Below are 13537 nucleotides of genomic sequence, written 5' to 3' on the forward strand. Positions count from 1 at the left end.
AATTGTATCCTGGGCTGCATCCAAAGAAGCATGGCCAGCAGGTCGAGGGAGGGGATTCGGCCCCTCTACTCTGCTCTGGTGAGACCCCACCTGGAGTACTGCGTCCAGCTCTGGAGCCCTCAGCATAAGAAAGACATGGACCTGTTGGAGCGGGTCCAGAGGAGGGCCACGAAAATGATCAGGGGGATGGAACACCTCTCCTATGAAGAAAGGCTGAGAGAGTTGGGGTTGTTCAGCCTAGAGAAGAGAAGGCTTCGGGGAGACCTTATTGCAGCCTATTAGTACTTAAAGGGGGCTTATAAAAAAGATGGCGGCAAACTTTTTAGCGGGGCCTGTTGCGACGGGACAAGGGGGAATGGCTTTAAACTAAAGGGGGGGTAGATTTAGACTAGATATAAGGAAGAAATTTGTTACGCTGAGGGTGGTGAAACACTGGCACAGGTTGCCCAGAGAGGTGGTGGATGCCCCATCCCTGGAAACATTCCAGGTCAGGCTGGACGGGGCTCTGAGCAACCTGATCTAGTTGAAGATGTCCGTGCCCACAGCAGGGGGGTTGGACTAGATGACCCTTAGAGGTCCCTTCCAACCCAAACTATTCTATGATTCTATGATCCCAGCCCCTGTTCTCCTGCTTTTTTTCTCAGGATCCCAAAAGCTCTTTAGGTGGGCCCAGGGATGGGAGATATTAGTGGACAGAGCCAGTTGTGCCTCTGTGAGACTGAAATTGTACCAAAGCAGCAGTGGTTAGCCCAACTCCCAGAGCTGTGAAGCAGTGTTCTGAACATCTACATATGCGTATTTGCTGTAAAGCAGTGCCACAGCACAGAAAGCCACCCCAGGGTCATCTTCAAGCCCTCTTGAGTCCTTGCCCCGTGTACAGTAAGGACATGCCCTTGACTTTAGTAACCTTACACCCATCTCTGCCAAGTGAAAATCTTGATTATCATCATCAGCTTGTTTTCCTCAGTGTTTTCTTCCCTTGCACTTAAGGGGACAGCAAAAACAAAGAAGGTTTAGGCCTCTTACATTAAAAATTTTGCAAGCATTTGAAAAACTTCACATTTTCTTAGGTGTTCTGCTATGCACTAGCTGGAGAGCAGGATGGGCTGTAGGGTAGGGCTGTGGGGGATCCACAGGGCACAGAAATGGAGCAGAGAAAAACTGTATAGGGAACTTGGAATTTAGCGTTCAATTAACATTTGCCAAATCTCCTTTCAATAGTCAAGGGTCCCACCCAGAGCTTTCAGTCTGTTTGGCCTCTCTTCATGAACACAAATGAGATAAATTTACCTCCTGGCTCTGTTTTAAAAAACTGAGCAAGTTGCAGACGATTGCATCAGCCTCTGCCTGGGTTCTTGGGCACTGATGGAGCCAAGGGTGTGTTTTTCTCCTTTACACGTTTTTAAGGCATCTAACATTTTGGTGTCTAAGGAAATCTCTGTCCCACCCTAAGCACCAGGCTCCTTGCACACTCAAGGGGATGTGACATCAGGTCCTTCCAGCTCGCTGGGTGGTCGAAGGTTCCAAAGCACGGTCATAAAAAGAGGCAGTATATTGCATTCTTGAGTTTGAAAATACAAAGCAGCCACAGCTTGCTATAAATAGCTCATTTTAAGTGTAATGAAACTTGTTCCATGTTAACACTGGCAAAGCTATTTTGTGTTTAATTGTCCATAAAACTTCCAGGCACAAAGTGGTGTTTAAGCAGGGCTCGTCAATGGAGTCCTGGTTAAATGTTGCCCTGTTCTGTCCCAACAAGGGTTAACCAGGAGTCAACCTTTCCAGATGGCAACCGTAGCTGGTTTTTCACATTTGGAAGTGTTTCTCAGGGATCTGAGAGAGAAGTGAATATTCCTCCACTGGGGACGCACCCGCCAGCTCCAAGATGCTTTTTCCTCCAAAACTTGCTTTTTAGCAGGCTTGTGGGAGCATGTTTTCAGAGAAATAGGGCTGTCACCTTCACCTCTTAAACAACTTATTGCTTCAAATCCTGGAGGAGAACTGAAAGTGCCAGTAAAGAAACCGAGACAGTTTTAATTCACAGTCCAACAGGAAATGTTTGTCAAAAGTCACCTCCTCTTTACAAAAATCCTACTCAGTCCTGCAGAGGATCTTTTGCAGGCACCTCATGGGCAGGACCCAGAGAGGATGTTCACGCTGGGAAGCCCCATGAGTATGCACAACCCTACGATCAGGGTTTTTTTCATGTCCTTCTCTTGCAGAGCTGTGGTTATGATTACAACACCCTGCACAGAGTTGTTTTGCTGCACAGAAATTAATCTCTGGGGCTGCTGTAACGGCTCGGTCTTTTGCATTTGTCTCAAAGCAAACAGCATGTTAGTGAACTTTGTGTAAGCACGAGTATTGTACACAAGTTGAGCTGTTAGGGACGAGAGCGTTGACATGCAAAATGCACATAAAGCAAAATGTGCATAAAGCAAGTGCAGTCGTAGACAAGAGCTGCTGTGATATGGGAAAGTTCAGCTGCTGTCTTGCCCCATGTGTATTTCTATTGCTAAATCATACATTGAATTTCCTACGTGGATTGTGATATTCTACAAACTGACAATTTTTAACCTGTGCGGCAGCGAGGAGTCATTCAGGGTACAGTGATAAGATAGAAGAGCCAGCTGGCTCTTCTAATTAATTTATTTTACCACAGACAAGGTCTGCAGAGAGAAGTAATATCTTTTACTTGACCAACAGAAATATATACAAAAATGGACAGGCTTGTCTATTTTCTCTGTCTATGTCTATTGGTTTAATAAAGGACATTACCTGTCCCCAGCTCACACCTCTCATATGTCCTTACGTCATGATGATTACAAACGCACAAATCGAAGTCTGTTTTTACTGCTGGTCACAGAGGTTTAAAAACACCGCGCCACATTCCTTAACAGCAAGCAATATTGTCTCCATTTCACAAGTGGAGTAACTTATTGGGCCTCCCACAATAAAACAGAAAAGCTACTACTGATGTGGGAAACAAATGTGTCCCCTGAAACTCAGCCCAGCACCTTTAACTAGTGCAGTCCCCTTTTAGCAGCTTCTTGGTATCAAAATTCAAGTTGGATGTATGTGAACTTTTCATCAAGTGATTCAAATCACTCCATAAAAGTATCCTTCCTCCTCTCACAGATTACCTCAGCAATACAACTATCAGTTTTACCAGCAATGTTTCTATGTTTGTACCTCAATTATTGTTTTTTAAAAAGGTTGATTACAGTTGTAATGTGATTGTTACTGGGTGGCCTTATACATAATGGCCCAACTTATTGATATTTCCTCCCTAATGACCATACTTGCGAGAGATTATTTTTAATTGCTCTGTTGTGCAACCTAATGATTCCATATCTTTACATTTTTATGAGGACGTTGGTTGTTTTAAGTTAAATATTTGGAGAAGTCCATATCAACAGAACCGTTTTTATTACCATTTGTCCAGGAATGATATCAAGCTAACTTCAGTTTATCTTTCCCTTGATCACCATTTCTACCTTTCAAATACTGGAATTGTATTAGCAGATTTTCAGTATGGTGGAGCTTCCCAGTTTTCAAAGCATTGCTAAAAATTAACCTTACTGGTTAAGAAAATTTCTCAGCTAGTCCCTCTAAGCTTTCGTATTTAAATTACCTGGGCCCACTGGATTGAAAATGCTTATTATTAGCCACATGGTGTTCCTTGTCACAGAAGATAATCTTTCTTTTCCATCTGCTACATCATATGGGATAGATACTTCCTTCTGCTTCCTTCCTCCTTCATTCATGGATGACTGTTGTCTTGAACATGTCTGCCTTTTCCACACCTGTTCATGAGTTTACTGTTTTCTTTTCTTGATATTTTATATGACTATTAGATATTCATAGTTCTATAATTCCTTGCAGTTTATATTAATTCCTATTAACTTCCCTTCTTCCCTTTCTTTTTCTATACTTTCCCACATAATTGTATTGTTATGTTCTTGTTTTCTTTTAATCAAAAATTCTTTATGACCTGTGTAATGTTTTTGTGTCTATTAAATGGTGTTCCTGAGCAAGTCCCAGTTTTCACTAGGGTGTCCCACTTTGAAATTCTCTTCCCAGTTGCTGTCCCCCTGGTTGCTTTAGGCTTCATGAAATAGGCTTCTCTAAAGTCCAAGGATACACATCACTGATTAGTGTTGCTTTCTGTTTGCTCAAAGGAAATGTAATCAGATTGTGATGGCAGGTACCAAAGCAACCATTTGTTCTGAGTCAGTGATTAACTCTCCTTTAACCATCAGAATGATACCCAGTGCTGAATTCCAACCTGCACAGTGCTGGATTTTCTGTGTTACAAATTATCTTTAGTAGTTTTTCAGAAATGGTGAGGAAAACTATGGTACATCCAGCAAATGGCCAGGGAAAGTCCTCCAGGCAGTTTCTATTCCCAAGTGTGCAGCCAGATGTTTGAGGACCCACAGCTCAACTCACCTCTAACAAGATTTGATGTTCTGCAGCCAGCTGCCCATGAACACCCTGGTTTAGGTGTCTGCTTGGGACTTAAATCCCCAGCTGTTTGAGGTCTTGTGATTCCAAACTGCTAGACTCCGCACTGTGTAATTTTGTCCTTGAGGTAAAAGTGTCATAACTTTGCTGTTTCTCCTCCTTCACTGCTAGGAACGTTTTCCTGTGATTCAGGCTGTCCAACCCTATCTCATTATGTTCTTCTGATTAATCTGTACATAGTAAATTTCTTGTTTCTAAAATGCAATATTTTGGGGTTTTTTTGCAGATCTTTGCATTTTTAGCACTGATGTGTCTTATCCTAGCCATTGGCAATGGCATCTGGGAGTATGATAAGGGCTACTACTTCCAGGTCTATCTGCCCTGGGCAGAAGGTGTCAACTCTGCCTCCTACTCTGGCTTCCTCATGTTCTGGTCATACGTGATCATTCTAAACACGGTGGTGCCAATTTCGCTCTACGTCAGGTACGTGCCAGAACCTCCTTTCATGTTTCATCTTAGGAGAGGTTTAGCTTTTGCCTTAGCTGGGAGCAGCATTTTCCCTAGACACAAATGCAACCCCATTGTGGACGATCGCAGACAACCACAGCGATGCTTTTCTTTCTGCTGCCTTTGAAGGTCTTTGTCAGGGTTGGAGTGGGGACAGCAGTGAACCCTGGAAAAGGAAAGGGTGATTCTGCAGTTAAAGGGGAGGTGTAGGTGTAGGATGCTATAAGAGTAAGACTGGAAGCCTGTTACTGGCAGCGTCTTGCTCTCTCCCACTTGCACTGCCCATCAAACAAAGTCAATGGCACGTTCTTTGAGGTGGTTGCAGGGCTCATGTGAGGAGTGGATTGCCAGGTAAGTAGGTGTAATCAGGTTGAGGATCCACAGTACTTGGTGCTATATGAGCAGAGTGAATGTCGCCGCTTCCCAGAGAACGTAGTGCTATGTTAGTTATTGCAGATAGGCAAGCAGGGGTAGAGTAGGCAATGTGTCCATGACACTCTCAAAACCTTGAGGTTGTGGTGTATAGTTTCTCATTACACTTAACTCTTCAGACAGCTTTGCTACTGAGATTCTCTTTTGTCTCCCATTCCTGTCCAGTATGTCACACCAGCGGCAAAGTGGAAATTCATATTGTCTGAGGGCTGATATGGCTCCCTGGTTGTATTGAGTCACACAATGACTCCCTTGTTGTGGAGGTCTGGGTTGTTTGAGCCGTGGCTGTGCTCATCCCCTGGCACCCAGCTGAGCCCAGCCCAGAGCCCTGCTGGAAACCGTCCCCGTCCGAGTACCACTCCCAAAACTGCATCAAGTGAAACCCACTGCTCCTGCCTTGCTTTTCAGTCTGAAAACTTCTGAAACTTTTCAAATACATTTATAAGATGTTGTTTTACAAATAAAGGAATTTGCTATAAACCTAACAGATCATTTCAGCGGGACTTGCTTCAGCATTGCTTACTACAGGCCATTAAGGACAACCTGATGAGTACACCCTGTCATTACCTTCAAAGTTGTCTTCTAATTGCAATCACTAATGGTGGTGCTGAAGATAAAGATCTTCTCCCTTAAACTAATGAATATTCCATCACCTTCTCTTTCTGTTTCACCAGTGTAGAGATTATACGCTTGGGTAACAGTTTCTACATTGACTGGGACCGTAAAATGTATTATCCGCTGAATGACACGCCAGCTCAGGCCCGTACCACTACACTCAATGAAGAGCTGGGGCAGATCAAGTACATCTTCTCAGACAAAACAGGAACTCTCACTCAGAACATCATGTGTTTCAACAAGTGCTCCATCAATGGCAAATCCTACGGTATATTATCTATTTGTTTTATTCTCTGAGTTTTATTCCATTGTATGCCTCTTCATCCACAGAGACTAAATGCGATACCCAGAAGAGAGTGTCTTGTAAGAAGCTGCAGTGATCAAGTGCAGGGCTGCCCATCAGTGATGCCTGGACAGCCCTGATTACATCATTTGCATTCTTAATATCATTTCCCTGTCCCTTGTTTCCCCTTTTTGCCACCCTTTTACCTCCCTTTTTCTGCCCCTCTTATCATCCCAACTAAAGAAACTGCACCTTATTACTTTTTCCTCATTGGTCCCAGTTTTACTACATCTGTACTCAAATTTGTTTCTTTCTGATGTCACTGCCTAGGTAATCTCAGCCTTTTATGGTATTATGGACATGGTTACCCAGGTATTGCTAGCCCTGCAAAACATAACATATAACTCACATAAGTAACTTCCTCCTAACCACTTGTGAAATCAGCCATCCCTCATGGGGTTATCTGCAAATTTTGTCAGCTTCTCACACTGTTATCTCTCACATTCAGCAATTTCTCATGTCATGAGGAGCCGTTTTCCACATCCCATTTAGGTAGCTGAACCTTCAGTCAGCACCTAGTCAACGGCCTGGTCATTTGTCTTTAGCCCTGACATACTTCACCTACCAGAAGAGAGAAATATTTGTAGGGGTTTGGAAAAAATGGGAAACAAAAGTTGTTAGCTCTGTTAGATCCTAACAGTCATTGACTTAAAAGGCTCGCTCGTTGTATGGCCCCGGGCGGTTTTCTTCATACTACTCAAGAGGTGCTAACAATTCACAAACTGACTAATCGATTAACATCATTAGATTCCTCCAGAGAAATTAGTCACCCCTTATTCGTAGATTGATGCTTGTTTTGCCTGTGTCAGACCTGCTGATGGACTAGTGTGGCAGAAAGCTTGTCTTTTTTCCTCAGTGCTGTCAGGTGGCCTAATAAAAGAAGCATGTTCTTCCTATAAATCTTGCGTTGTGTATATTTGGAGACCACCATATCTCAAACAGCGCTACTATGCTAGCCAACGTTAGTGCTGCTAAACAGTTTGAAAAATAGTAATTCTGTTCATTCATGTGTCCTTAGTTGACTTTTCCAAAGTGGATGTCACCACTAACATAGATATAGGGTGTGGGTTCGAGAAATGAATGGGAAATATGCAGAAAGAAGGCTGACGGTCTATTGCCTATAGTTTTCTAAATGCTTAGTTTCTTCCTAGGAATGTACTTCTTTGTATTTGCTGCTCAGGGGCATTTGGGAAAGCCATGCCAGAAAGGATGAATTAGTTCTGCTGCCAGGGAAGGTACTCCGGAGGCTTAAGTTTCCCATTGGGAAGGAGGTGTCCAAAAGCCTCTTGGTTACAGTTCCCAGGGATCAACTGATGTGCATCTCAGAAGAGATGACTTCTGAGTTTCTTCTACACCCTCAGGGCTTTTGTGAGGGAGTACTAGCACCTACAATTGACTTTGGTCACAGCTGAGATTGCTGGTGCAGGTATGGATCTATCATTCATGTAATTCACTATATTTCAATCTTATTTTAATGAAGTGTTGAATCTGGCTGGGCTGGGCACAGTCCAGACCTTCCAAGTGAAATTTTTCTTCAGGCAGAACAAGTTTCAATAGTGTTTCCTGGAGACGTCTCCATTTTTGTGACCAGATCATCAGTTCAGGGAAAATGAATAGAGCAGCCTTGCTACCTAGACTTAGGAAGCATGGGCTTTGTCAACTCCTCCTCTGTGGTTGTCCAGGGACTGTTGCAAACCCAATATGATCCAGGAGCTAGATTTTGTTTCACATTCCAAAGGGAAGGTACAAGAGAAGTCATCCCCTGAAATCACCTTCGCTTCCTACCTACTACTATGTCCTTTCTGGGTTCAGCTTGAGCCAAGTCTTCTTTACCCAAATGCCAGTCATTTTTATGGTAACTGCTTTGTGTTTCAGGCATCTGTCAGTCTCTGGATTTTGTCATGGATTAACATAGAAACTGATTGATACGAATCATCAGTCTCCAGTGCCCATGTCAAGATATTTATGCTTACTGAAACTTTTTAATTAGATACTAGCTTCAAAACACTTTAACCAATTTTTGTGGTAGAGAAGCTCAGAGACTGCACTGATCCGGAGTTTGTGGCTATAACCTCAGTCTTTCTTGCTTGCAGGTGACGTGTATGATACGTCTGGGCAAAGGATAGAAATAAATGAGGTAAGTGCTCAAGCGCTATCAGGATCTCTGCTTTCAGTGAACCTGCCTGCCTAAGTGCTAGCAGACACAACCCACCCAGGCATAGCTCATGCTCTTGACCCTGCAAGAGCTGATGTTTTTGACCTGGACAACAGGGATGTGTGTTCTTGTGGATGTCAGAGGATTGCCAGAGTTGCATTCCCTTCCAGTAAGCCTGGTTTAAATGTGCAGGTCGGGTAGCCTGAGTGCCCACTGTTCCCTCAGCTTCACATGACATCCTAGTGCATGCACAGCTCCTCTTGAATACTTGGCCATTGATGTTTGTTGGAAACTTGGACATTGGTGAATTTTATTATCCTTGGCAGTTAATTAAAGCTTTGGTGGGGAATCAGTGAGTTCAGTTCATATCCATAACTAGGTCACTGTCAAATTCCCCTAATATCTGGACACTGAAAGTGTGAAAAAGGGTGACTTCTCCATTTCTTGCTAGCCTCTGCTTGCTGGCACAAACCCACATGTCTTGGATTTCTAAAATGTCTGAAAACTGCTTGCAGTAATCCAAGTAACAAACAGCAAGATGATGATGAAAATTCCACTCCTCATTCCAATGATTCATTTCCAGGCCATTTAAAACTTAAATTACCCACTGAAATGGGCTATTTGTGCCGAGTGCTGTGCCTCCAGACTGCTCTCGCTCAGGCAGCAAAATGCAAAGGGCTGACTTGCTTGGGGAGACACGCTAATCTCCTGCCAACTGGCTGCCCGGCAGCTCTTCCTGCCCATGATACCCACCAGAGCAGAGTCCTGCTGCCCACACATCCAGAGTGTTGCAGTCCCTGGACCTTGCTGCACAGATGAGCATGTATGCTCTTGCAGTAAGTGCTAAATGTCAGCTTGCAGAGGTCAAAAGGATGACTCCCATCCTGGAAACTCTGAGCTCACTGGGGATGGGGTGGGAGTCGGAATTGTCCTGGGCAGGCTCGGCAGCGCATTCCTCCATGACACATCATGCTGTGAGCTTCTGGCCATTTTTCTAGTACTGCTTGGGACTCCTTGTTTTTAGATAAAACAGGCAGTGCCTGTGGAGTTGAACCTTTACATCACTTGTCTGTCATCTTTTTTCCATATTAGGATTTTTTCTTGCTTTGGGAGAATAGGGTGGAGAACACAGCCTTTTGAATTGTTTTAAATTGGGCTTCCACATTCCCCTATCACAGGCAGCCATTGACATCAGGAGCATGATGCCTCCAAGCAGGCATGTGTTGAAGGCAGGCATTTCTTTGCTATAGAAATCCTTTGGCGGGGATCCTGTAGGAGCATTTGCTGTCGTACAGAGAGCTAATCAGGTTCTCAGCCTGAGTGCTGCTCTGAAAGGCACCTCAAGTGTCTGTCCTCTCCTGTGATTCAGCAGCTTTCATGAACTCCACTTACTTTGACTCACCAATCTCTGTCATGAACAGCCCTGCAGGAGAGGGCCCTTTGTAAAGGTAATGAAGAGAGAGGGGCTATGATGGGCAGTCATTGGTGTACAGGCATATGACACAAATAACACCGAGCCATATTTTTGCAGAACACAGAGAAGGTTGATTTCTCATACAACCAGTTAGCTGACCCGAAGTTTGCCTTCTATGACCATAGCCTGGTTGAAGCTGTGAAGCTGAGTGATGTCCCGACGCACAGGTTCTTCCGGCTGCTCTCACTCTGTCACACAGTGATGCCAGAAGAGAAGAAGGAAGGTGAGGACTGTTGAAGGCACCAGACTGAGTGGTTATGTTCACCCTGCAGCACAGTATGTCTTCTCTCCACAGAAGCTGTTATTGGTCCTTTTGGCTCCCTGGTGATTTTCTGTAGTATATGACAACACACAAATCAATGTCTTTGGAGATGCCACATGGGAAGAGAAAGGACCAGGGCCTCCACTCCCTGTGTGTTCCTGTGGTGGAGCTGACACTACTGCAAACACCACATCTCTGGAGTGCAGAAATTGCAGGTGCCACAGCTTCCCCGAGGTGGCAGATGGCTTGCCCCACTCTTTCTCTACTCTGCACCAAGTCCCATAAAGCAAAGAGCATAGAGCACCTATCCATTGGAGACTTATTAGCTCCACTCACCCAGTGTTCCCACAGGTACTGGGTCAGTCTCCTCAAATCCAGACAGGGTGAAAACTGTGCTTTAAAGGCTAGAACCATTAATTGACACATATAAGGTGAAAATGTAGTTGAGAAAAATACATGCGGATCTAACTAGAAGGGGTTAAACCCAAGGAAGTTGTCCTCTCAGTGAGATCTGTTGGACTCCAAAGAGAGTGATAGAAGACCCCAAAAGAGTCTAGGAGGCTTCTTGCACTGTCCTGGAGGATGGGATAATGGGATTTGATGGAGACGTGGGGACATAAGGTGCTTCTTAGTGCTGCACCTCTGGGGATAGACAGAAAAGCAAAGAGTTAACTGCTATATAATGTCTTTGATTTTGTCTTTGTTTAGCCTCAGAAACAAGGCATAAGCCACACTGCTTTTTTTTTTCTTGCGTGTCAGGTAACTTGGTTTATCAGGCCCAATCTCCTGATGAGGGAGCCCTCGTCACTGCTGCCAGAAACTTTGGTTTTGTGTTCCGGGCTCGCACACCGGAGACCATCACCGTCGTGGAAATGGGAGAAACAAAAATCTACAAACTCTTGGCTATTCTTGATTTCAACAATGTTCGCAAGCGAATGTCTGTTATTGGTATGTTCCCTTTACTCCCTTCTTTCCTTCCTGACATTTTAGGCTTTCAAGTTGGCCCTCATTCTACTCTGATGCCTTTTCCTAGGAGACCTCCTTTGCAATGCTTTCCAAATAACATTTACTTCTGAGCGCTTGAGATGGGCTGCCTTGACTTTTCAATTACACAGCAACAGTGCTAGATAAATACTTAACTTAGGTAGGTGGGAGAACATCTTAACATCTGGACCACAGTGATGGAGCAGCCTCCTGAAGATACTAAGCTTTTTACATATCTTACTTCCCTCATGACAATGCAGGAAAGACCTTCCTTCTAATCAGCTTTAAAATTATCAGCAAAATCTCAGAAAGTGGGAAAGGAGAAAGCAAGGACGAGTAGAGAAGCCTGCTTTCCCAAAAGGAAAATGGAGAAATGATTCAAGAAACCTCGTGTAGCCTTTATTAACCCTCCAACATCCTCAGATATTTCAGGAACTGGAATAGCATAACTGTAGCCAGAGAGTGGTAGTACCTATACCGGTAGGAGCAGTAAGAGCAGCAGAACCAGTTCTCTAAGAACAAGTTGTTCTTGACTTTTGAATGCAGATGTCCTGCCTGAAGTGCTGCCTGTAAGAACCACGTTGTCCAACAGAGCATCTGCTCAGACCAGTGCAATCTGGGTACAGCTGCCTATGCTGCTACCACTAAGGTGGAGAGTAGTTGCATTATCTTCTTTTCTAAGCAAAGCTTGTCTTGATTCCTGGGAGTTTGCCAAAACTTGGTGAAGTTTGGACACCTCTAAAAACCCTTCTTTGTTTTGATGGAAGTGCTGTGAATCGCAAGTGCCTCAGTCTGGTATTTGTAGCATTTCTTTTCCTCTTCCTCGTAGTGCGGAGTCCAGAAGGTGACTTGACTTTGTACTGCAAGGGGGCTGACACCATTCTTTATGAACTGCTTCATTCATCCTGCGACTCTCTCAAAGAGGAGACCACAGAACACCTGAATGTAAGTGCTTCCTTCTGCACAATATCTCTGCATTTGATGGTTTTCTTTTCTCCTGGTGTGGAAATGTACTTTGTATTGAGACAAAAAACAGATTTCAGAAGCAGCACCCAAGCACTAGTCTTTTAATTTTTTTTTTTTTCATGAGGAATGGAGAGGGAAATAAATTTACAAAGCCTTAAAGGTCTCAAATCAGTTGCCTAAGCATGGGCACCAGGTGCCATTTGAACTGCTCTAGGGTATCCAGGACATCTGAACACAGATGGCAAATGCAATGCAGGACATTCAGAAGACCTGTATTCCTCTGGAGTAGGAGCTGGAAGCCAGGCAGGATAGGTGAAACACCTGAAGTGGCACAACGCATCTGTGTTTTGGCAACTAAATTCCATCCTAGTCTGCTATTACTCTACAATGTGTGCACCCGATGCACTCAAGCATGCCTTGGATCGGAATAACTCGGGTGATCAGTAAAGGGCCACAGAGGGGTTTACCTTCTTGAATACAATTCAGATTGCAGTGATTGTGATCCAAGAGGTGTCAGTCAGAAGGGACTGGGCGGGCACTGGGACATACCCACCTCCCCTCCTTCCAGACCATATAGGGGCAGCAAGGAAAATGTGTCACTCAAACTTGTGGCCTTTTGTATTGTTGATGGTGTGCAGCAGGAGGTGGTTAGTCAGCCAGCTGGATGTTTTGGCCAATATTTACTCCCCCTTGCGATGCCAGATGCTGCTGGTACAATGCAGAGCACGAGATAACAGAAAGTTTTGCCAGAGGGGATGTGCAGTAGCACAAACATCTCTGCTCACTGCCTGGGGGAGCCAGAGAAAGTTGCTGGCGAAGGAGAGGGCAGAGCAGAGCTGTGGATGTAGCCTGTTCCTGATGCACCCTTACTTCAAGCCTGGGGGAACACCTCTGTTTTCACAAAGGGATCTCTGTTATTCCTCCAAACACTGAGAGCCATACCATCAATCATACCTCTACAGAAAGCACAGCTACAAGGACTTGCTGAGGTGTCATGACTGACTGTGCTCACGCTGTGCACTTCAGCCAGCATTTGTACCCTAAAACTGTTGAGCCCACGTCCAAAATTCAAGGCTGTGTTCAGTGTTTATTTAGGTCTCACTATTCTGAACCTTATGTTGAGAAATACGAATCTGGGAAACAACTGTCTGGTTTAATATAAAGCTTTAGAGCCAGAAAGTAGGAAAGCTCTTTTGAATTTGTTCCTTGTAAGGACTGTGGATGGCAACAATGAAGTGGAAACAATAGTCTGGAACTATTTTTTAAAAAGTACCCCAAGGTTTGTGGTCTAAGTCGTGATCTTTTCACCTTTCTTCTGCAAACTTTAGGCAA

At 44.3% G+C, this 13537-nt stretch overlaps 1 protein-coding gene across 1 annotated transcript in view; it reads left to right on the plus strand.

Annotated features, from left to right (window-relative positions):
* LOC103922307 (phospholipid-transporting ATPase ID-like) overlaps positions 1-13537 on the plus strand; it is a 74856-nt gene that overhangs the window by 44172 nt on the left and 17147 nt on the right. Inside the window, exons 12-17 of the mRNA XM_009330418.1 lie at positions 4754-4950; positions 6081-6289; positions 8458-8501; positions 10051-10216; positions 11015-11203; positions 12069-12184. Of these exons, the coding sequence (XP_009328693.1) occupies positions 4754-4950; positions 6081-6289; positions 8458-8501; positions 10051-10216; positions 11015-11203; positions 12069-12184 (921 nt within the window). The remainder of the gene's footprint in view (positions 1-4753; positions 4951-6080; positions 6290-8457; positions 8502-10050; positions 10217-11014; positions 11204-12068; positions 12185-13537) is intronic.

Source organism: Pygoscelis adeliae, unplaced genomic scaffold (genome assembly GCF_000699105.1).
Source record: "Pygoscelis adeliae isolate BGI_AS28 unplaced genomic scaffold, ASM69910v1 Scaffold628, whole genome shotgun sequence".
Taxonomy (NCBI): Eukaryota; Metazoa; Chordata; class Aves; order Sphenisciformes; family Spheniscidae; genus Pygoscelis; species Pygoscelis adeliae.